Here is a 25,657-nt window from a genome sequence, read left to right as displayed (position 1 = left end):
TTGACCATTTTATTCTACGCATTCCCCAAGTCTCAACTCACGTAAATCAGGATAGTTGTTGAATTAATTTTACTGTATCACAAGATAAAATTCATTTCACGATTTTAGCAAACTCTGCTCCAGTCTGTACTACACAATTAAAGTTGGTAAAAATCGATTTTATACACGGTGCCTTCTGTTCGAGGAAAAAATATATTCATGAGATTCTCTCGAGATCTGCCTACGTTGGTGAATTTTCGGAACCCACATCTATTATGTGCGTGGAAAATTTTTTCAGTCATTTCTCATTTACTATTCATTCCTTCTTTGCACAAAGATTTTTTTTATCAAACTTCCGAGTTTTATTTGGTCGCAGACGCTCCGAGCGCCCCGAACAATTTACATACGTTTTGCAGGTCTTGAGCAATCAGCGGTGATTCTTGAAGAGCGGAGAAACACCTTTCAATTTCGCTTGTACAAACACATATGTATACATAATTTACTCGTGACAAGGAGAAAATGTCGAAAAGCAAGATTTCCAAAAAACTCCGATCGTGCACCGAGACTTCGTTAACAAACAAGTCCATATATGGGCAATCTACAGATTGGGTCACTTGGACCCACGTCGGCACAAATGCTAGTACCGTTTCTGACCAGTTATACATTTCTCAGAAGTTAGCAACAAATCTAGGCTAATTTTGTCACGAGTTACGGTGACAGACAACTTTTCATGGGTCGTTAATAAGGCGGCATTGCAGCATTGTCCACATGGTAACCCGTACCATAATCAGTGGTAAAGAGCAGTTCTGCCATTTCGGTTTACAGTCCAACTACGAAGCGCCGCAGTTGCATGGCTTAATTGTTACAGCTGCTTGAATCGCGTATCGAATGGCTATACACGCGAGTGTAAATGTAGGTAGGTGTATATTGGCTGCAGAGAACTATTTTCAGTTGCAAAATAGTACAAATCAATGCAACACTGCGCTTGATTGGAAAACAGCAGTATCCAATTTCCAGCTCTCTAATCCCTGAACCCGGATCAGTGATTGACACCGTAGACCAAATTTGTTTTCATTCTTCTTGTCGTTCAGATTTTAACGGATACCTGCAGATCTCGTTGAATCGTCGGCTGTTCCATAAACTCTCGCGTGGTCGTCAAATCTCTCCAAAGATCAATCTTGAGCCCATTGCAAAACTGCGACCAGTGAAAGAATCAGGCAAGAGGTTTGTAACCGTGGTCTAGATCAGATTGACGAGGCGTTTGGAAGGTGCGTAAATCGAACGACATTGTTACATATCTTCAAGGTTTTTTGCAGGGATTTTTCATCGCTGTACGAGCTCACGTGAAGAACGGTGAAATTTCCTCAGTTTCAGTGAGGAGAGGGAATAAATTTCCACTCAGGAATTATTTACTGCCTAGGCCGTATCTCTGAGTGACAAAAGCGTACGGTATTCGACCGGTAGTCGAAACTGGTCGGTTGTTAAACCGCTACCGAAACTGCTGCGCACATTCTGCAGCGACGATTGGAAACAGGGGATGCAGAGCGAAGGGCGATTTGCGTTAATTAAGCTTTAGAAAATGATCGGCAATCCAATTACATCGCGGCATTGCTGGCTGGTACGTCAAATTACCCGGTGGATAGTCGGCTATAGATATATGTATACGGACGAGGCTTGTAGCCAATCGGAATAATGGTTTGAGCACCGTGCGAGCGGTGCAGAATTATCCCTTTCGCCGCGGTCGAGAGACACAACTTCCGCCCGCATGCGGATGCGGAGGATTCGCCGGAAGCCGCCATGCTTCGAATCCGCGCAGCTTAACGCTCTGCCCGCAAGTATATGAAAGGCCACAAACGCACATGTATCCGCGGTTGTAGTGCGGTTTTTGATAAATTTGCCATTACCGATCACGTCACCGCGTATCCGTGATTCTTCGTTCGTGGGAAGCCTTCGCTGCTTATCCAGCAATCGTTGATGATAAGAAAATAACCAGAGATAATGTACACATGGGGACAATGAATCTGAGACGGCTCGTTTTTACACTAGACAGTTACGTTGGCAGCACGGATAAACCTACAGCGCCACAGTCAGCCGAGCACGAAACTAACTCAATCTCAATAAACGTAACATAATCCATGACCGTCGAATCTAACCTTAAAATACCGCGGCGATGACGACTTTGAATGACACGTATTCTAAGGTTAGATTCGACGGTCATGGGTTATGTTACGTTCATTGGAATTAAGTTTGTTTCGCGCTCGGCCGACTGTGGCGCTGCAGGTTTCTCTGTGTTGCCAACGTAACTGTCTAGTGTAAAAATAAGCCTTCTCGGATTTATTGTCCCCAAGTGTACCTACCTGTTCAGGAAAACACAAAGTAAGCCGAGAGGAAATTGCGGGGCTTAGCAGGCGCTTGTCAAGACTGAGCATGCGCAAACTCTTCTCGTCTTTTCAAGCAGGCTCGCCAACTCAAACTTTAGCCGTCAAACGCGGCTGACGCATGTTACGTAGCGGATGGGAACTTTGTTCGGGTGAGTAGATCTCAAACAGTTAATCTCATGATTCGAAAATTCTCCGGAAAGTTTTATTCCTAACGCGGAAGAGTTTGACATCTCATGTCTCGTTTCGATTAAGTTATCATCCCTGTTTTGCGGACGAGAATATTGCCGCGGTGAGATCTTCCCGACCAACCGAGGCCGACTATTTTGCGCATGAGCAGTCGGTTGCTAGGCCTGCTAAGTTTTTCCGTTTCTTCTCGCTGCGTGTAATAAGATGTGCGAGAATACGGAGTGAAATAAAAACGGTTTAAAAAAAAAAAAAAATAGTGAGAAAGGAACGAGGTGAGTCGGTGAGACGGTGAGAAAGCGGCGAGCGTGGGAGAGAGAGAGGGAGCGTAAAGGTAAGATAAGAAAGGGAAAAATTTAATAAGTAAAGACGGGCGCATAAGCAGGAAGAAAAACGACCAGCCTGATGGAGGGGCGAAGGAGTTTCGCAATACCGACGGTAGGTACAGCTCATATTCACGAAACAAGGTGAAAGCGCTGAGGTCATAACGCGCTTGCTCCTCAATTAATGTCCCCCGTCGTATACCGGCCTGTGTGACGAATGACGTCTATGGGCGAAAATGTTGCTTGACACTTTCATGTTTTTGAGCATAAAAGTAGCAAATTTAACAGTTGGGAATCAAATTTTGAATTACAATTACAAAAGGGGATTATTCGTGTCACACTAGCGGATATTTGTCGGTTATCAATCGTGATGAATTAGTTATTATTCGTTGCACACTGATTGTCATTTTTTTGTTTTTGAATGTGTAACGTTTTATACAGGTTTCAAGGTTATAAACATAAACGAATAATTTGAAAAATAAAGAACAACGCGCAAAAGTTGTTCAAAGTTTGTTGAAAAATATATTAATAATTTATTTCTATGATTATTAGTGATTTCATGCCAGAGAAGTGTGGAAAAATAAAAATTAAATATCCCTACTCGTTGCAAGCCACCAAACTTGGCTTGATAGTTTTACAAGAAAGTGAAAGTATAATTGAATTTTAACAAAAACCGACAAACAGACGGAAATATAAAACATTAAACACTGACGATTAGAATATATGTATATTAGAGAATAGAGCGTTTTAATGAAGTCGCGATGTATTGAAAGAAGATCAATAATTAATATTATTGTGTGTTATTTAAACTGTTTAAAATGATTTCCCAGTTTCTTTTCCGTTTCCATGTTAATCGTCGTATCTAGTGGGTTTTTCATTAATTATCTGATCAGGATTTTCCTGTTAAATTACACTTTCGGAATTTCTAGTCTCACATAGATTTAAATTATACCGATCTCCTTCAAATTTTGTAAGCCTGCTAGATATCCGAATCTCTCTCTCTCTCTCTCTCTATTTCTCTCTCTTAAAAGTATCTATACACGTATTATTGTCGAAGATTCGTGATTTTTAATCAATTATTGTGTTGCATCGTATGATATAATTTTTCAGTCTTCGTTTTCCATACTTATTGAGTATTCTGATCCTGCATACGACATTCAAGATTTCTGCATCTACAGAAACGGACCGTAGCAATTAGCCATACCCTCCGAATTACAATGATTGTGAAGGCCAAGTTCTATCGAACTGTTTTTCTTGTAGTTTTTTTACATATTCACGGTTTTCTTCCTACGCACTAGCGATTTTTTTTGTTTCTTTTCTTTCCAATACTTCCACTAGATAATCTAATTACGTAGGAAAAAAACGTCGGGCTGAACTTTGCTTTCAAAATAATCGCTACGAAAATACGGCTTGCCGAAGTACTAATTTGGCAAAAAAAAGAAAAAAAAAACGGACCTTTTATCGATTCTAAAGCAGAAAAAAAAATTACCGCCCGTCTATAATCGACTGACAAAAAGAAAAAAGGCTACTACAACTTTGCTCTCAGAATGATCATTAGAAGTCTACGAAACGCTGAATTTTGTATTTGCAGACGCAACAGTCTTGAATATTTATACCCTAAATTTTATATCGATTAAGGTAAAACACTGAGAAAATAACAAATTAAATACGATAAGTGTTTCAGAGCATGGGTGGCGAAAATTTTTCGTACAAATGGCAGACATGGGGGGGGGAGGCGGGGTAAAAAGGAAGGAAAGTAGACATTCCGGTGAAGCTCTTCGAAGTTTCGACGGTAATACACAGTTTAAAAAATTTATGACTATCTTATAAAAAAAAAGTTATTAACCGTGCGGCTTATCGACGCAGCGCATCAAAACAAGAATTTGCATAATAGCAGCCTCGGGAGCTGGGCGAAAGTTTAGGAGGAAGCTGCTTTAATTCTTCAATATTTAAAGCTCTCCGGTTGACTGCGTAACGAGGCATCGTTTAAATACCTACCTGCCGGTATAACAAATAATTACGCTTTCATACGCAAGCGAGATTCGTGTATTCATGCGGTCTTTAAAAGTTAGTCGCGTACCACCGGTCGCCTAACTGAAACGGATTGAATTACCTCATCCTTGGAGGAATTCTGTGCAGAATATCACTAATTCAACTCTCATTAAATTGCGTGTTCCAATCTATTACTCTACGGGTTACCATAAAAAATAATTTTCATAGGAAAACATGTTAGTCGAGTTTTTCTTACCTACTAACTCAACAGGAGTCACATTTAATTGCGTTTTTTTACAATTTATGTTTTTCATTTAATAAATTGTAACGAACCACACATTCTCCTCTTAATTGAAAGGTTTTTTTTCATTTCTCAAAGAAAAACAAATTTCTGTCTTCTCAATTGTAATTGATATAAAGTGGAGTTTTTTTTTTTTTTTTTTTGTTTTGTTTTTCATACCACTTATTTGTAATGCAAATATGGTTAGTCCGAATCAAGAAACAAAAATATCCACATCAACTACATAGTTTTAGCTATGGAGTAACGGAGCTTTTTTGTTTTCCATCTTAGGTTAAAAAAAAAAAAATCCCAAACTTTTTTATATACAGTAACGACTAACGTTTGAAAATTTTTACATTTTTCGATCCAAGTTTTAACACGCACAACAAGACGTAAAAAAATTATTAACAATGCGGTTGAAGCTTTTCCGAAAAAAATTTCCAAAAATTAGCTTCTTGGAGGTTGCTTACAGCAGGATGAACCCTTAAGGTAACTTACACCCTCTCGGTCTGAGGATGAAAATAAAAGACCAGAATCTCGAGTAGGCCGTGATTATTTATTAACGTCAGGGTGATTAGCTTCCGGTGTACGAGTGTCCGAAGTCAGTCCGATCCGTCCCAATTACGAGGAAAAATAGGTAAGCCGAAGGAGCCTAGACGCAATAAAGCAGAACGTACACAGATAGGCGCAAGGTTCATTACCCGTCTGCCGAGCCGGTATAACCCTAGAGCCACATCCGTTACTCGAGGGGGCAGAGGGTCGGTCTATTTGCCCGACGGCCGCATCTGAGGGGCTGTTACACGTAGGGCGGGAGTGAAAACTCAACGAGGCCAGGGTCAGGGCTGTTGGCCAAGTACCGCAACCCTCCGCAAAGGCGTGACGAGACGAGGTTCAGCTGTCGCTGGCAATACGCGCGTGGAGAATTCCGCGGGGTTGGTTATGGCCGCCCCATTCCAACCCCCAGCCACCCCTTCCGACAGACTGCGCCTCCTCAGACGAATTAGCCCCACGCCCGGTTTCCCGCCGATGCAGGAAGTGTGCCGCTGGCGTCTATGATCCTTGCCTAGGACCCATTACCGTCCGGCAATCGCTCGCAGAATGCTCGACCATCCCTAATGGTCCGTTATATATATAATACACACTTAATGGGTGGAAGGGACGCACCCTTGTACTCCTGGGGACGTTTTACATCTAACCGTTTCGTACCCAAAGGCGATCACGACGAGTTATGGATAGTGACTTTTCAAATTTCCCGCCCAAACCGCCGACAGCCGCGCACCTGGTGGCCAGTGATCTAACTCGGTACATCGAAACCTTGTTTACACGTACACGCGTTGTTAAAAATTTCTGTACGGAACTTCCTACATTTTGTTGGAAGTTTTATTCGGGTACAGAACAGTGAATTCACCGTATACTTACTGTTTATTTCATTTACAAACATAACAAATTTATTACACTATTTAGTACATTCAAAGTACTGTTTTGCAATTTTCCTATAAATTTTAGTAAAATCAAAATATTTCATTGCTAATTCAAGTCAAATATATGGTAATTTACGTCACTGCACCGAATTTGTAAATTTGCAACCTAATTTCGTAAATTAACAAACTCTTTGGTACGGTAAATGTGCTGTAAATTCACAGTCATTTTTAAGATTGCTTTGTAGGTACGTTTTTCTTGTTTGGACGATGAATTATTCTAGTCCCGGAGGTTTTTGCCAATAAAACAGGGTTGAAAAGTTTTATTTGCATTTGTACGTCAATCGTTTATTCATACGATTTTAACACTCAAGTTTCATTTATTCCGGTCCCTCACACCCTTTATTTTCACTTACACATTTAACGCAGCTGATCCTTCAATCGAGCCTCGCGTTCTGATGTTTCATATGCCTATTACTAAATTTATCTCAGAAGCTACAGTCGAAATGTAAATTAGATACATAGATCGAGGACTGATCGAATGAAATAATAGCGAATCCTACAATATTTAAATACTACGTGACATTGAAATTTGTGTTTTGGTTATAGTATGCTTCGAATTCGTTTTGATCTTTTGGTGTTATTCCAAAAACAAAAAAACTTGTGGTGGATGGTTACGCTGATTTAAATCAACATTCCATTATTTCTATCATATAAGTTCTGCAATAAATTTTTCTCCGTATATTGGTAAAAATTTAGAAACTCACCGAATAACGTATGTAACCAATCAGCAATAAATGAAGATTGAATAGAGTGGACTATTAAGTAACGTTTTACACGCAAGAAAAATAAAATTGAGAATGAATGACGTCTTGAGAAAAAATTCACTTTAACGTTACTTGGAATTATACATTATAATTATCATAACACTTGACACACATGTATAAATAAGATTTCACCGTGTATACTTGCAATTGTAACTTTCTTTTCAAACGTAACGAATACTTGAAAATGCGACAAAGTCTGGATTACTGGAATACACGGAAAAACATTACTCTTAAATTTACGGTAACTCCGGCAAAATCAGAGAGTCGCGCAGTTTTCTCTCAAAGCTACCGTAGTTTTCTTGTACAGTTACTACAGAAATGCTCCAAGCTTGTAGCTCGACGTTCCAATTAACAAATGAGAAAAAAGTTGCAGTTAGTTACAAGAATTGAAGAAGTAATTTGCAGCAGTAACTTTTTTTCGTGTTTGGCGAGAAAACAATTAAGTATCAACCGATACAAACAATAAAATCAACGCGTCCATGGATGTGTTTGCTTTGGTGAAAAAGATTTCGACTGTGTACCACCAATCACCTTTTGAATAAATCTCTGAGGAACGTTCTTTCGATCGCCATACTTGTTACTATCGATTACCGAAGTCTTTACGTATCCCAGAAAATGTGTCCATATCGGCCGCGTTCGATACTCAGCACTCGTATCAGTAAAATAGCTAATTCAGAAGCAGGGATGAAATCTGTCTCTCAGAATTCACAAACAAGATACGAAAGAAGGAGAAAACACATATTCTGAGTATGTTACCTATTCGTGTATTAAATTTGTTGAAGAGAACTTACAACCCCCAGGGAATCCGGTTCCGACATACTTCGGGTAAGTCTTTCTTCATTTCCTCTTCCATGTATGCCCGTTACTTGGAACTCTAAGGAGCAAGAAAACCTGACGCAAAGTAAGGCAACCTGCGAAGAATTTCATCATAATGTAGTGTTTTGATCAGACCGGGCATTTATCAACCAACCGTGAAAATTTACGTCTTTGAATCTGAGAGTGTGAAAGCAGCCTCGATATTGCTTCGAAGGGCGATTCATGTAGTACTGATCAGATTGGAGGACAGTTTATCTGCAATTATCAGATTCCAAAAATAATCTCCTGAATATTTTGCTATTCATTATTCTGCATATAAATATTACTGTCGTTTTAAATCCCGGATGACTTTAAAAAGTACCAAAAATTGAGACGAAGCTCTTTTTATACCACAACAATCAGTATAAATATCGGGTTAAGAATCAATAATAAGAAGGAAGAAAGTAATATTAGAATGCATCGAAAAAAAGACTATTCGCAAAATTTTACGTTAGTTATCTTGCTACTTCGGTAAAAGTCGTCGTAGAATCTGCATTCTCAAGACATGTGCCCACAAAGGAATATCTCGTAATTCTCAATCTTGTCAAAACTGTTTGAATAACAAGATAATATTTTTTGCTTTATTTCAAGGAACGGTGTTAACAGCAATTATTTCCAAGCATCCCGTCAACGAAAAATGATTTGTCAAAGAGCAGTCACATAAGCGTTCGAAATATAATTAGGGAAATATTGCCCAATATTCGAGTATAATATGACAAGAATAAAACAACGAAAGAAGTGTCCCAGAAAACTTTCGATGTATTTATTCGTGGTGTATCTTTTGAAGTCCTGTAACAAATCGGTAAATCGATTACTCTACGATGGCTTCTGATCGAAAGCAGAGCTTTGAGTCTACAAGTTGTGAATTATTTGATAATGAAACGGGATTTTTGAAGGCATGAGAACTATGATGGAGAAGGAAACAAATGTAGAAATGGCAAAGCGGAAGATGGAAAGCGAGTGAGTACACGAAAGGAAGGAAGGAAAAAAGAGAGAAAAAGAGATTTTAGAGACGTGGATCAGCTGCCGAGCTGAATTCTCGTCTCTAGCTCGACGTTGCCATGGCTACGTTAAGCTGGTCGCGGTGGCTCTAATGTCCCGGAGTAGAAAATAAAATGATCTTAACCGTTTAACAGGAACCGAAGTGAGGTCAATCACATTCTGGCCCAAAAAATATCGTCCAATGAGCGTTAAAAAATCTTGGATAATACCCAAGCGATACGATATTGATTGTTGATTTTTTGATTCGGAAGTTTCCGTGTCATTGTATCAATATGGCCGTACGACCAACGATCAGCTGATCGCTTCGAGGGAAGTATGTAAATAAGGCCGGCAATAGTGGGGGAATCAACACAGACGAGTTCGACAGCTCGAGCATTGACCTAGATCAGTTGATCTGTGACGGGCTTCGGAATCGGTCGTTGTATTGGCAACTTGCTGCTTTTCGTAATAGTGATTTTTGGTTGTCAAGTGTTGCTGTCACAGTTGGTTCTGTTTCTGTCCCGTTAATTAAAGTGGTGAAATAATAAATGCACTTGTAAATATTAACAGTAAATTAAGTAAATGCACACCTTCTATAACTACCACATCCTTCCAAAGTGTAACTGTGAAGGAGTGAACTCGAGTCAACGCTAACTTTCTTTTTAAAATCCTGTTTCGAAGTGCAACATCAAACTGTGGTTGTGTCAATTTCGTCCAAGACTGCAGCTGTCATTGTGATCAACGCAGAGCAAAAAGCAAGGACACTGTCAATCCCCTGGGAGGGACTTGGAATGAAAGGTGTATTCCTTTATGCGTGTCGTGTTCATTGTTGCTCAGACTGTAAATTGGTATACGGAAGCCTACTCGAGGTAAGCCTTCACCACAATACTTCCACGCAACGACTGTTCCTTCGGGATATTGCCAAAGCACTCAATTTGGCGGATCAAAAAGTCAAAACACACCCATGTAATTGAAGGATAACCTTAAGTAACCCTGAGCAAAGTCTCAATAATTTTTAACGACGGAAGATGCAAATCTTTCACCGTCTGTTCGTATAATTTTCATGAAACTTTTCGCAATCCCTTCGAAATCGAATTAGAATCAAAGCTTACCATATGCCCTTGCTTTTTATTAATTGAACATTTTTCTTCGTGAAATTTTTTTAATTCCCAATAATAAGCAAGTGTTTTCAGGTGGTAAACTTTACTTATATTTGTATTACAAAGTAATTCCGACAAGTTTTATTCAATTTCTTTTGGGATCCACGTGTTCCGAGATTTCAACGTTACATCGTTCAGCGCGCCTCGACTAGAACGGTCAGATGCGTTTACGATATTCATTTATTTAACATGTGAGAATCATATAATTTGGGCTAGAAAAAAATGCGTATCCTGGTAAATTTTTAAATTTTTCGCAAAAGAAATATGGCGAAAAAAATCCTTTGAGATTACTGGATTAACTTAGGGTGGTGAGAGTAATGTTCAATTTCTTGCTTCTGCCACAATTTAATGCGCATGCGCTACGATCCGAGAGTAGTTGTTGACCACGGTGACCAACCGTCATAAATTCAGACGACAGTTCGCCGCGATATGTATAACGTGAAAAATTTTTACAACTGGCCGAGTTGAACACAACTCCCAGTGATAACTGTCAAAATTTTTGAGGTTACGTTCATGAGGGTTGGTTGCCCTGGGGAACAGCTGCTCTTGGATTATAACGCATGCGCGTTAAATTGTAGCAGATGTCGGACCATTCTGTCGTTAGCAATTCACTCTGTATGATGAATTCTTTGACACTGTCGACAGCCGATGGTAATCAAACATACAGTGGCCGATGAATAATTCGTCGTGCAGGCCTGACAACCGGAAAGAGAATCGTGAAGGCGAGTAAAAAATTTAGACACTTGCAAGTTGACATCGCGAAAAGTACTTTTTGCGCGGGGTGAACACGCGTCAATGAAAAACGAAGGGGTGCTCGACACTAGAGAAAACTCCTGTGGTGCCCACACGTGATTCACACACGTGCAAAGGCACGGACTTCGTGTCTGTGGTGTATTCAGTGCCAACTCCTAGGCTTCACCTGTAATTTGTTTCGCCTTGTAGAACGAGCGTTCATTCGTTTGTTGCCTTAATTAGAACCGAAACACGTACATATATTGCCGGATAGCCATGAACACGTGCGCTCAAAGTGTCCATGGTTGAAAACCCTTCTACGGTGGGTACGTTTAGGGGCAAATTGTCTCTGCGGTAAGCGCAAAGCAGCGGTGGGGCGTAACTTCAGCCGTTTCTCACGTTGATTCTAGTTCAGTTTTTAAATTGGATTCACTGTTGGAACCGCCGCCGTCTCTTGCTTTATTCAGACACTATGTTTCACCCCAAAAACCATAGAGCTTGTTTCATTAACCTGTACTGTGCACGGTATTCAAGAACTCCGGTGAACCTGCAACTCTTACTTGACACTGTCGTTTGTTCTTATACTCGGTAAAATTTCCTCTCAGTGTTTGTGAATTTGTAAAACCGTGAAAGCTCTCCGAAGTACGGAATATATGCGAGTTTGATTAATCACTCGCCATTGCGCTTCACAAAATTCACAGATGTCCAACAATTGGCTGCACCGCTATCCAAAAAAAAAAAAAAAAAAACGGAAATTCGGTGATGCAGATTCGATACCATCCTCATCAAAGGGACTAAAACTGCCCAATCAACACTACATAAACCTGCACACCGTCATTCGTGGTCAGCTTTTTTCAGCGAATCAATGTACTTACCTCGAAAAGGTCCAAGCCGTCTGATCTCCGGATGTCTCATGTGTTTGTTACGAGTCTATTTCCTTTCAACCACGTTATCTTATCTCCCTTCCAATATTCGAATAGCTGGAAGGAGCCACGAGCGACGTACAGACATTTACAGAAATAAACGAAGAATAATTATTTGAAAAATCCCTCTAGTGGATGGATTCCGCTTATAAATACACCCCCAGAGATTTTCCCCTACTGAAACCGAGGGCTGGCATGGGGGGCATGGGTTTGGACACTCACAGCAAAAGCCATGCTTACACGGTGTAAGCCGACAGCTGCAGCATGCAGAAGCCAGTTATGTGTCGTTGACGTTGGAACGTGACTACCTACGTCAGAATCTCACTGTAGGTAACCGGATAGTTTTCTGGCTTTCTGGCTCTCTTTGAGGGACTACGACGTGGCCGCATTTATGCGCCCCAAGTCATTCCTGTAATTGCAAACAGGGGATGCGTGCACTCGCGCGTGCCGGCTGAGGAAATCAAAATGGAGAAGAGGAAATGCACGTGTCTGTTCTGATGACGATTATTCATTTGAGCGAGAAATCATTAAAAAGTCGTAAGTTCACATCGTGTGTTACAATATTATGCAGAACTGGCATGCTTTAAATTCGCATGGATGACTGGTTGAGTTAAATCGCATCATGGTTTTAATTAGCGCTCTGTTAAGAGACTCGTTGGAAAAAAGATTTGTGAAAAATATTCTACTGATTAATTCTGATGGAAGAAATAAGTTTTTTTTAACGTATTATCTGCTGACATCTCAACCGGAAACTTTTTGCACCCTGCAATCTCGGAAACTTTCGAGCATGGCTCGAAAATGACGCAAATAATGAAGTTGTTGTTGAAATTTCAGATCAATCGGAAGCTCCATTTTCGAGAAATCGTGCCAAAATGCACAAAAAAATGAAATAGGAGAAAACGTTCTGAAAGTTTTGGATACCGTTTCGTAACGATTATCAGTGCTTATGAGGATTAAAAATTCCCTGCGCTGTAATACGAAATTTCTAGTGCAGTATCCTCCTCGATCCTCTGTTAATCTATCTAATTCAGTCTTTTTTTGATCGTTTTCCCACGTCAATGCACCTGGCGCTGCACCCGGATTCCACAAAAATCGAGTTAGCGAAGCGCACAATGATTCAGGTTTTCAAATAAAATATACGCATCGCCGCATATCGATCAGGAAATATGTTGAATAAGACGCATGCTCAGCGCGAGTCTTAATAGTTTTGGACTAGGAACACTCGACAAGCTGTTCGTCTACAACATACTTTGGGCTTCATGAAAATCGATGAAGCAAAAAAGTTACCCGGTTGAGAGCTGACGCGCGGGAAAACTTATCGTATGCTTGCAGCATGATATTAATGTAGTCCTCTTTACCGGAGGTTACGTATATAATACATACACATATACGCGTGTATACGTGTACACTGTTCATATAGGAACATTGGAAAGAAACTTTAAAAGTCTTTCCAAGTCATGCTCACAGTCTAGCCAGAAAGTATTTCGATCAAACAAAAAAGATCCTCGATCTGTATCCCAATAAACGCGCGTAATTAAAATATCTAATGTTGATACTGACACTCAGATTATCAAAAATGTACGAGAATGTATCGGAAACTTTGACAATTTTTTGCGTATAAATATCGTATCTGTACGTGATAAATAAAGTTACTGCTAAAGCTGGACCAATTTTTTCATTCCGCGAAATGTTTTGCATTGCTGTTTCAAGAGTAGAATTTCGTTGACATTGTTACATTACATTTGCGATCATCGATGTTTTACTTACAGAACTCCCTCTTGTAAAGATCTTTCAATTTCCAATAACCATATGAAATGATTTTTCAATTCACACATAATAAATGAAATAAAAAACTAGTCAACATTTGAAAACTTCTTTCTCTGTTATGAAATTTTGAATGGTTTTTTTTTTTTTGATTATTTTTATCCTAATTAATTTTTAGGCATATTTATTCCTTTCATCTTCAAACTTGCACTTTGCAATAATGTTTTATCCTGAGACGTTGTTCGCATCGACATAACTTTTGTACACCTGTACTGATTATAATTCAAGAGGTCCAAAAAATGCACAATTCTTTCCGTGACAAACTCACCAGTGTTTTATTAGACTTTATAGCTGTAAACGAGATAGTTATTCTTCCAGTCTCGTTTTCTCCCTTGACGGTGCGGGGTCATTATTTACAGAACACATTACAAGAACACGGAAGCTTACCGCTCGGGCGGCGTGCTACGGGCCTGAACTTCTTCATTGCCAACGCGATCTACTGGGAAGGAAAATTAGCTACCGCCTAATCAATTTCCGTACGTGTAGCCATATTTCGTCAATCAATATCAACGTCCCGCAATTTTAACGTCAATGCAATCGTGAAGTGTTGTCATTTTATTTGCAATCTATAATGTGAAACATAATCGACACCCGTATGCGGGCAGTCGTATGCAGTTGCAGTATGCAGTAGCGGTTGCCTCACTGAAACGCATGTTATTTTACGCGTTGCTGAATCCTAATTGTGACAGGATCAACAGATTTCAGTAAAGTATCGAACGTCAGCCGTAAATCTTCGACCGGCATTACTTTATCCTTAGTCAGAACGTAGCGTCGGAGGACCGTTGCGGTGATCGTCTTCATCAACATCATAGCGTACTTCCAACCTGAAATTGAAAGAAACTCGTTGAAAGTCATTGCGTCCGTACCTCTGTAATCCTGTTTCAAACTCTGAGCAACATTCTTCGCTTGAAAATACACCAAACATGAAGACGAATGATGATGTCGGAGGATCTCATTGAAACAACACTATACTAATATGAGATCATTGTCAACTCTTTTATTTTCCTTACCGACACAATTTCTTCGTCCCCCACTAAATGGTAAGTATGAGTACGGTTGTTGTCTCGCGAATCTTTCGGGTAGGAATCTGTCTGGATCAAACTTCAGAGGATCGGGCCAGTATTTCTCACTCCTATGGACCCCGAAAATGTTGAGAACGATCGAAGTCCCTCTTGGAAATGTACGATGACCTGTAAAACCAGTGATCATTTGAGATGTGACCCGATGCACCTTCTTCGAACAATATACCTATCACTTGCTTTTCAGGCCAGTACTCAGATACGATAGCAGAGAAATGGATAAAATGACCGAAACCTGCGAACCTAGATCAAAATCGTCCGTTGCCGTCCGAGACATTAGGGGCGCAACCGGGAACAGCCGCATAGTTTCTTTGATTACTCTCTCCATGTACGTCATTCTCGCCAAGACGTCCATCGTGATGTGCAACTCTTCACTGTCGTCGTTTAATACATGTTCTCCGAAGATGTCGCACAGTTCCTGGTACACTTTTTCCTGCCCGATTATAAAAAAAGCGACTAATTGTAAGCAGAGCCTTGAAAGAGGTGCACCACACACAATGCTCGTTTCCGTAAGATCACTACGTAACGTATAGTTGAATAACAAACACACCTGAATGTCTTGATGGGATGCCAGCATCAACAACACGTAGTTCATCGTGATGGCCGTTGTATCGCTGCCCTAAGAGAGTACAATTGCGCATTCGTGTTTCCAATTGCGAGTTAACAATGGTGTATTTTGAATCTAATGTTCCGTTCTCAATGACTCACAGAATTGACAAGTATGAGAATTATTTGAAGCTACACCGTAATAACAGTATCAAGTGTGTCAGACTTACAGCTGCGATCATCGTATCGACATGATCCCGGACCTCTTTATCCGTCAGCGTTTGGTTTTCGTTGGATAGTCTGAAGAGATTTTCTATCAGTATCTGAGGTCCAGCTGTGGAATCATCTGAACCATGAATGATTAGGTAATTAAAAAAAAGACAGCTACCACACCTTACTCATGCACAAATGGCCCCGGAAATCTACAATTATTCGGGTTTCCGTATGCATTTCATCAAAATTGTAAAGCAGAAGGCCTCGAGTACAACTCACACCTACGAAACAAGCACTCAATCGTGGCACTTTACGACTGTGTCTGGATTTTTTGGTACTTGCCAGCTGCATCTTGTTCTTCGTCGGTTGATAGTCGTTTATCACCAGGCCGGACGATTTCTGCTTTCTTCTGTCGTATCACCTGAAATGCAACATCGGAATTCGGTAATTTATTCTTCGTAGCTTATGCTAATTGTGTTGAACATTCTTATCAATTCAGACGTCTATCAATTGTTGCGCAATGCGAGTACCCTGTTTTCATGCGTAGTCTAGACAAGAACCAACAATTGCTTTAGCATGCTTGTCCTTTATAACTTGTAACATGTGGGTTGCCCGTGATAAACGAATCCTTGAACCCTTGACGGGAACCCAACAGTACGCACACGGCACGAAATATGTCGGAAATATTTCAGAAACGTTCCAACATTTCAAATTCATTACATAATCTCGGGAATATTTCTGAAACGTTTCTGATGTGCAATATAATATTTTTGACATAATGAATATACTTCTGAAATATTTCAAGTAGAATGTCATCACTGAAACTCTCGGATAAGTTTTAGTAATACGTCAACTGCAACGTAACACTTTGCATATATCTGAAATGTTTCAAAAATATGTCACCTGTAACATGACATTCTGATATTTCGAAAAAACTTGAGAAATATGTTATTTCAAATGAAACAGTTTTATTGTTTCGAAAATATTTTAAACAGTTGACGATCCAAACATACCGTATTGAATATTTCTGAAATATTTTATACATATTTAAGGTGCTCCCTAACATTTTCATTACTTTGGATAACTTCATTTGAAACCATACTCCTGTAATATACTATACATTTAATATACTGTGCGACTAAATTGAATTTTTTTTTTTTTTTGAATACCTAGTTATTTTATTATTGGTGAATTTCATTATTGCTTGGGCAGAAATAATGAAGGAAAAATTGGAGAGATTTTCCAAACGGTAGTATAGTGTGTAGTGGTTAGGACGTGCGAATAGTAATGCGAAAATCTCGGTTCAAATCCCGAGAAGGACATAAAAATGCAAAGTATCACAGAGAACTTTGAATAGGTATTTTATTCGACATTTGGGACCATAGATAGGTTAGGGTAATTCAGAAAACCTGCTGTTAATTCAGAAACACATTCTTCATTTCGCATACTAACCAACCGCATGACGGGAAACACATCATAAATGTTTTAGAAATATTTCTGCAACGTGTCGAGAATGTGTCAGATACGACATGTCCGTATCTGCGTTTGTTACTTAGGATATATTTACGGGAAATATTTCGCAAATTACGTATGTTCAATATCAGAACGAAAATGTGCGTAACGGTAGAAATGCGACATCATATTACCGTTGGAAACAAATGTCGAATCTAAATTCATGGTAAAGTGTTAACATCTCGTATATCAGACTTGTCAGTCACGTCAAATTTTCTAATCAATATGTCGAAGAAGTGAATTTTGGACGAATGATTGTTCCGTAATCCGAATCGAAGTTACCCTGCTGCTATTATTCTTGGCTAATTCTCTGTTGAAGTACTGCGCAAAGGATTCGGGTGTTACGGTATACTTTTCATCCACAAAATGACTCAACCAATGCTCAATCACCAAACCATGATTGCATTAATGAAGATGTCTCGCACTTACGTTATCAGCAAACTCGTGTATAAACTTTATGTGCTTCCTTTGGTCCTTGCCAAGCTGCGTACGGTAGAACACGAAGTCGGGGTACAGCCAAGGACTAAAGGTTCGTGTAGCGATACTAGCAAACACGCTGTAAAGACAGAATTATTGCACAATTCAAGGGCTTGCATTAGTGAGTTTAACAAAATATGAATCCGTGATTAGGTGTCGAGCTTTGCAAACAACGTGGAATCAAGCGAACCATGTGGAAGACATTTCAATTGACTTACTTCCGTAATGCTTCGTCGTACCGACATTCCTCGCTCTCCTGTGCTTTCAAATTTACGCCCATAGCCGTCACTGTGACACGTCAAATATGTATGTATGTAATCGTACCTTAGGCTGGGAAAAATGTATCTTTCACTTGGGTATAATTGATTTTTTGCGAAATCACAGCCGACTTACCACAGATTGCGTCCAATGTACACAGCGAGACGTATCTGTGTATTTCAAATTCCGATCCGTCCAAGTGCTGCTCCATCTTCTTGGCCAGTATCACTGACTGTGTGGCGAATGTTTTGACGAAAGATTTCAGAGCCACGGAATTGAAGGACGGCTGAAGCAGCTTTCGGTGCACTTCCCATATTGACGCTGAAAGGAAGAATTCTCCAATATTCGGCAACAATTTTGGATATTAACAGGAAACCACCTTCCACGTAGAAAAAATGATTTTATTTTTCTAACATTTTCAACAACGAGTTACTACTATTTACCGTAATTTGATTTCGGTTGTCCGCAATAATAGTCTTTTACTCGAGTCGACGTAAGATTTATACATTTAAAAAGTGATTCGGAAAACCACTGATGAAATTTCACGTCACTCGTTATCGAAATCGCACACTTTGCTAGCTTGACCATCTTCGCTGGGACATGAGGCCCGTAAGTATTATTCATGTGAATCTGTTTGTTTGAGATATGAACCAACCCCTAGCGAATCTTAAGTTTATTTGACGGATTTTCACTTCGATACAACAGACATGATCGAAAATTCACCGAGATCTCGGCAATCCTTTCCTGACTCCGATATCTCAGATGAAATTAGATAGCAAAATGACATCTTTCACCTACCAGGAGCAGTGACTAATCCGTCCCCCACACAGGGTCGTGCGAAGTTGTAGACGTAATGTTTTTCAATGGTCTTCGGACTGAGGAGTACTTCCTGAAATGACGAATCATTTCAGATCTCACTGTTTTATTTGCGTTCGATTATCATTAGGCTACCATACCTTCAGATCTTCAGAATGAGTTGTGAAGAACATTGAATAACGTCCAACGTAGAGTCGGAATAATGCAGGATACATTTTCCCCAGTTTAATTACGTTCTTTGATATAGCTGCAATTGCACGTTTCATAGAGTCGAAGTATAATATTATTCGTTACTCGAGATTTATTGACCAATTCGACGGCATAAGATTTTCACTCACACTCATTGCTGCCGACGAAGAGATACACATGGCCTATGAAAGGCAGATTTGGCAGTTCCTCAGCAGTAGGGGGGAATTCGGAGAGCAATACAATCTTCAACAGCTTGACCGCGATGTCGATTATCCGGTACAACACGAAGAATGCCACCGCAAGCGTGGCTACCGACAAAGAATCCATCCTGCGATTCGGTGAAAACTCGAAACACCGCTCACTTTGTTTTTTTAACCAAATGTGTTCAACAAATTTCGTTAAAATCGTCCTGTCGTATTACAACACTGCTCTGTGTTAGTTTCTACAAAACTCACTTTCCTGTCGCATAGTGTTGCGAGTTGAGGGCAGATAAGATTCCTTTCTCCGCTGGTATTCAACTGATCTCTGGAACCTGAATTAAGATTCACTGTTTTTATACGGTTGGGCAATAACGCATCATATATGTTACCCCCGGAATGATCGGACATTCTTCTTCCTGTTTGGCCAAGGCCAGTAATTATTTACCAGTTGTATAAAATCAGTGAATGCAATATCCAAATTTACTAGAAGACCTTCGTAGAAATCTGGATTGCTTTTAAACTCCAAATAACCGTGTCTATTGATTGGGTTAATTTGGAAGCTTGGATAGTTTACACCTTGAAGGGGCGCATGCCGTAGTATTTAATATTTATTTCAACGTGATATCTCTATGCGTTCCTGAGAAAAAATGTCTTGACACACGGATAGGTAGACGGACAACGAACCGATCTTATAAGGGTTCCGTGTTTTCCTTTCAAGGTACGGAACCCTGAAATATCAACGATTATTAAAAAATCGTAACAACAATGACTACTGAAATAATCCCGCATTCATAGCAGTACAGCAGAACCTCGATCAGCCGGGAAGGACAAAATCGGTAGCGAACCGGAAGTACGGAATCATCGGATCATCCGAACACGGAATATTACATGATTGCTGAATGTAGAAAAAAGGCTTTAACGACTCTGCAAGTAATCACTACAGTTCATATATTAAAAATGTATTATTCACGACCATTGAATCATTATTGTATAGCTCAAAAGAAACACAACTTTTATATATTTTGAGTGGATCTAAAAACCTTCGAGTATTGGTTTCGATTCACCTTCTCACATGTTCGGCAGACTCATTCAGTGTACATGTGGTCAGGCCTTCCACGCTGAAATGTCTATTTATAATTTAAAACAAAAAAACAAAAAAAAAAAAAATCGTTGCGATTAATTTGCATTCCGGATGAACCGGACTCGGTTAATCAAGGATATGTAAGTATTTATTTATTTATTTCACAGACCTCTCCGTGCCAAGCCGCATTACTTTATACTGTCTCAATTTTTTGATTTTTATGTAATTAATCAGGCTCTTCTAACGTGATATTAACCTTAAGTTCCTTTTGAGTTTGTACAGAACTGGACTAAGTTATGAGCAAGCCGGGGGGGTTTTACACTATGACTGACCTCTTGGATTCGCGATTTGTCATTCTAGACATTAGTCGAAGCGACTTTTGAGTTCCTTCAAGAGTTTGAATGGCGATGCAGGAGTCGTAGGAACGTGGTAGTCGTGAGAAAATAATTATTAGTCACCCTCTGCATGGGAGGGGGTCGGTCAATTTCCACCAATCTGTTTTGCAAGAAAATGCGCTAGTTTTGCAGAAAGACAGAGTATCGAAAGGATCGTCAAGGCAATCATCTATAATATATATAAACTTGGAAGCCCGTCATGGGGGCGATACGAAACAATATGAATAAACTTGACCTTTGTAAAGCTATTAAAATGGGTATATCTCAATTTTCATACAAAATACGTTAACGGTTGCAGTGACGACTCCGAAGTTCACTGCACAGAATGACCGCAAATTTCATCGGGACTTGAGAGTGATCGCAGTTTCAGTGGTCACTTCGTTCCGACAACATCATACGATAGTTCGTTACCACCGTGCTGGGTGTTCAAAAATTAACTAATTCAGTTTGTTTGATCGACAAATTGTAGAAAAAAGATTCCATCACCTCAAGTCACGCAGTGGAGTTATCAAGCGTACTCAATTTACGATTTACCGAACGGTTGTGGGAAATATAGCCGTCGTTGGAAATGACAAGAATGAAGTATTTTTCAACAGCGGCTTTGAGAAACTAATTGATAAGAATCACGGTGTGAATAATAAAAATTGTCACGGCCAACGAATTTCTTGTCTGAGTGATAACAACTTGTTACCGCTGGGATCGAATGCAAATTAGCAATCTGCTAGCTGAACCTCTGAGTTTAAAAGCAATCCAGATTTCTACGAAGGTCTTCTAGTAAATTTGGATATTGCATTCACTGATTTTATGCAACTGGTGAATAATTACTGGCCATGGTCAAACAGGAAGAAGAATGTCCGATCATTCCGGGGGTAACATATATGATGCGTTATTGCCCAACCGTATAAAAACAGTGAATCTTAATTCAGGTTCCAGAGATCAGTTGAATACCAGCGGAGAAAGGAATCTTATCTGCCCTCAACTCACAACACTATGCGACAGGAAAGTGAGTTTTGTAGAAACTAACACAGAGCAGTGTTGTAATACGACAGGACGATTTTAACGAAATTTGTTGAACACATTTGGTTAAAAAAACAAAGTGAGCGGTGTTTCGAGTTTTCACCGAATCGCAGGATGGATTCTTTGTCGGTAGCCACGCTTGCGGTGGCATTCGTGGTGTTGTACCGGATAATCGACATCGCGGTCAAGCTGTTGAAGATTGTATTGCTCTCCGAATTCCCCCCTACTGCTGAGGAACTGCCAAATCTGCCTTTCGTAGGCCATGTGTATCTCTTCGTCGGCAGCAATGAGTGTGAGTGAAAATCTTATGCCGTCGAATTGGTCAATAAATCTCGAGTAACGGATAATATTATACTTCGACTCTATGAAACGTGCAATTGCAGCTATATCAAAGAACGTAATTAAACTGGGGAAAATGTATCCTGCATTATTCCGACTCTGCATTGGACGTTATTCAATGTTCTTCACAACTCATTCTGAAGATCTGAAGGTATGGTAGCCTAATGATAATCGAACGCAAATAAAACAGTGAGATCTGAAATGATTCGTCATTTCAGGAAGTACTCCTCAGTCCGAAGACCATTGAAAAACATTACGTCTACAACTTCGCACGACCCTGTGTGGGGGACGGATTAATCACTGCTCCTGGTAGGTGAACGATGTCACTTTGCTATCTAATTTCATCTGAGATATCGGAGTCAGGAAAGGATTGCCTTGATCTCAGTAAATTTTCGATCGTGTCTGTTGTATCGAAGTGAAAATCCGTTAAATAAACTTAAGATTCGCTAGGGGTTGGTTCATATCTCAAACAAACAGATTAACATGAATAATACTTACGGGCCTCATGTCCCAGCGAAGATCGTCGAGCTAGCAAAGTGTGCGATTTCGATAACGAGTGACGCGAAATTTCATTAGTGGTTTCCCGAATCACTTTTTAAATTTATAAATCTTACGTCGACTCGAGTAAAAGACTATTATTGCGGACAACCGAAATCAAATTACGGTAAATAGTAGTAACTCGTTGTTAAAAATGTTAGAAAAATAAAATCATTTTTTCTACGTGGAAGGTGGTTTCCTGTTAATATCCAAAATTGTTGCCGAATATTGGAGAATTCTTCCTTTCAGCGTCAATATGGGAAGTGCACCGAAAGCTGCTTCAGCCGTCCTTCAATTCCGTGGCTCTGAAATCTTTCGTCAAAACATTCGCCACACAGTCAGTGATACTGGCCAAGAAGATGGAGCAGCACTTGGACGGATCGGAATTTGAAATACACAGATACGTCTCGCTGTGTACATTGGACGCAATCTGTGGTAAGTCGGCTGTGATTTCGCAAAAAATCAATTATACCCAAGTGAACGATACATTTTTCCCAGCCTAAGGTACGATTACATACATACATATTTTACGTGTCACAGTGACGGCTATGGGCGTAAATTTGAAAGCACAGGAGAGCGAGGAATGTCGGTACGACGAAGCATTACGGAAGTAAGTCAATTGAAATGTCTTCCACATGGTTCGCTTGATTCCACGTTGTTTGCAAAGCTCGACACCTAATCACGGATTCATATTTTGTGAAACTCACTAATGCAAGCCCTTGAATTGTGCAATAATTCTGTCTTTACAGCGTGTTAGCTAGTTTCGTTACACGAACCTTTAGTCCTTGGCTGTACCCCGACTTCGTGTTCTACCGTACGCAACTTGGCAAGGACCAAAGGAAGCGCATAAAGTTTATACACGAGTTTGCTGATAACGTAAGTGCGAGACATCTTCATTAATGCAATCATGGTTTGGTGATTAAGCATTGGTTGAGTCATTTTATGGATGAAAAGTATACCGTAACACCCGAATCCTTTGCGCAGTACTTCAACAGAGAATTAGCCAAGAATAATAGCAGCAGGGTAACTTCGATTCGGATTACGGAACAATCATTCGTCCAAAATTCACTTCTTCGACATATTGATTAGAAAATTTGACGTGACTGACAAGTCTGATATACGAGATGTTAACAGTTTACCATGAATTTAGATTCGACATTTGTTTCCAACGGTAATCTGATGTCGCATTTTTACCGTTGCGCACATTTTCGTTCTGATATTGAACGTACGTAATTTGCGAAATATTCCCCGTAAATATTTCCTAAGTAACAAACGCAGATACGGACATGTCGTATCTGACGCATTCTCGACACGTTGCAGAAATATTTCTAAAACATTTATGATGTGTTTCCCGTCATGCGGTTGGTTAGTATGGGAAATGAAGAACGTGTTTCTGAATTAACAGCAGGTTTTCTGAATTACCCTAACCTATCTATGGTCCCAAATGTCGAATAAAATGCCTATTCAAAGTTCTCTGTGATACTTTGCATTTTTATGTCCTTCTCGGGATTTTAACCGAGATTTTCGCATCACTAGTCGCACGTTCTAACCACTACACGCTATACTAGCGTTTAGAAAATCTCTTCAATTTTCCCTTCATTATTTCTGCCCAAGCAATAATGAAATTCACCAATAATAAAGTAACTAGGTATTCAAAAAAAAAAAATTCAATTTAGTCGCACAGTATATTAAATGTATAATATATTACAGGAGTGTGGTTTCAAGTGAATTTGTCCAAAGTAATGAAAATGCCTAACATTTGAAATAACATATTTCTCAAGTTTTTTCGAAATATCAGAATGTCATGTTACAGGTGACATATCTTTGAAACTTTTCAGATATATGCAAAGTGTTACGTTGCAGTTGACGTATTACTAAAACTTATCCGAGAGTTTCAGTGATGACATTCTACTTGAAATATTTCAGAAGTATATTCATTATGTCAAAAATATTATATTGCACATCAGAAACGTTTCAGAAATATTCCCGAGATTATGTAATGAATCTGAAATGTTGGAACATTTCTGAAATATTTCCGACATATTTCGTGCCGTGTGAGTACTGTTGGGTTCCCGTCAAGGGTTCAAGGATTCGTTTATCACGGGCAACCCACATGTTACAAGTTATAAAGGACAAGCATGCTAAAGCAATTGTTGGTTCTTGTCTAGACTACGCATGAAAACAGGGTACTCGCATTGCGCAACAATTGATAGACGTCTGAATCGATAAGAATGTTCAAGACAATTAGCATAAGCTACGAAGAATAAATTACCGAATTCCGATGTTTCATTTCAGGTGATACGACAGAAGAAAGCAGAAATCGTCCGGCCTGGTGATAAACGACTATCAACCGACGAAGAACAAGATGCAGCTGGCAAGTACCAAAAAATCCAGACACAGTCGTAAAGTGCCACGATTGAGTGCTTGTTTCGTAGGTGTGAGTTGTACTCGAGGCCTTCTGCTTTACAATTTTGATGAAATGCATACGGAAACCCGAATAATTGTAGATTTCCGGGGCCATTTGTGCATGAGTTAGGTGTGGTAGCTGTCTTTTTTTTAATTACCTAATCATTCATGGTTCAGATGATTCCACAGCTGGACCTCAGATACTGATAGAAAATCTCTTCAGACTATCCAACGAAAACCAAACGCTGACGGATAAAGAGGTCCGGGATCATGTCGATACGATGATCGCAGCTGTAAGTCTGACACACTTGATACTGTTATTACGGTGTAGCTTCAAATAATTCTCATACTTGTCAGTTCTGTGAGTCATTGAGAACGGAACATTAGATACAAAATACACCATTGTTAACTCGCAATTGGAAACACGAATGCGCAATTGTACTCTCTTAGGGCAGCGATACAACGGCCATCACGATGAACTACGTGTTGTTGATGTTGGCATCCCATCAAGACATTCAGGTGTGTTTGTTATTCAACTATACGTTACGTAGTGATCTTACGGAAACGAGCATTGTGTGTGGTGCACCTCTTTCAAGGCTCTGCTTACAATTAGTCGCTTTTCTTATAATCGGGCAGGAAAAAGTGTACCAGGAACTGTGCGACATCTTCGGAGAACATGTATTAAACGACGACAGTGAAGAGTTGCACATCACGATGGACGTCTTGGCGAGAAT

General features: G+C 39.7%; 1 protein-coding gene and 1 long non-coding RNA gene across 3 annotated transcripts; one reads left to right on the top strand and one right to left on the bottom strand.

The window, feature by feature from the left end:
* Window positions 1-14,497: 14,497 nt before the first annotated feature.
* On the bottom strand, window positions 14,498-19,471 carry LOC124184074 (cytochrome P450 4C1-like). 2 transcript variants are annotated; one of them, XM_046573462.1, is made up of 13 exons: window positions 19,404-19,471; window positions 19,098-19,309; window positions 18,900-19,006; window positions 18,742-18,832; window positions 18,079-18,264; window positions 17,904-17,973; window positions 17,638-17,764; window positions 16,039-16,117; window positions 15,714-15,829; window positions 15,488-15,556; window positions 15,181-15,370; window positions 14,869-15,048; window positions 14,498-14,682 (listed from the first exon to the last, which is right to left on the bottom strand). In XM_046573462.1, exons 2-13 carry the CDS (start codon window positions 19,273-19,275, stop codon window positions 14,513-14,515), a joined length of 1,563 nt encoding a protein of 520 aa, XP_046429418.1. In that variant the 5' UTR covers window positions 19,276-19,309; window positions 19,404-19,471; the 3' UTR covers window positions 14,498-14,512. The 2 variants fall into 2 exon arrangements, with proteins under 2 accessions (XP_046429418.1, XP_046429417.1); XM_046573461.1 differs by having other exon boundaries at window positions 19,098-19,466.
* Window positions 19,472-22,397: 2,926 nt separating this feature from the next.
* Window positions 22,398-23,338, top strand: LOC124184079. Its single transcript, XR_006871119.1, has 4 exons — window positions 22,398-22,644; window positions 22,767-22,952; window positions 23,058-23,127; window positions 23,267-23,338. It is a non-coding gene; the product is annotated as an uncharacterized LOC124184079 (long non-coding RNA).
* The last annotated feature ends 2,319 nt before the right edge of the window (window positions 23,339-25,657 follow it).

Source organism: Neodiprion fabricii, chromosome 5 (genome assembly GCF_021155785.1).
Source record: "Neodiprion fabricii isolate iyNeoFabr1 chromosome 5, iyNeoFabr1.1, whole genome shotgun sequence".
Taxonomy (NCBI): Eukaryota; Metazoa; Arthropoda; class Insecta; order Hymenoptera; family Diprionidae; genus Neodiprion; species Neodiprion fabricii.
This window is presented reverse-complemented; position numbering and strand designations above follow the sequence as displayed.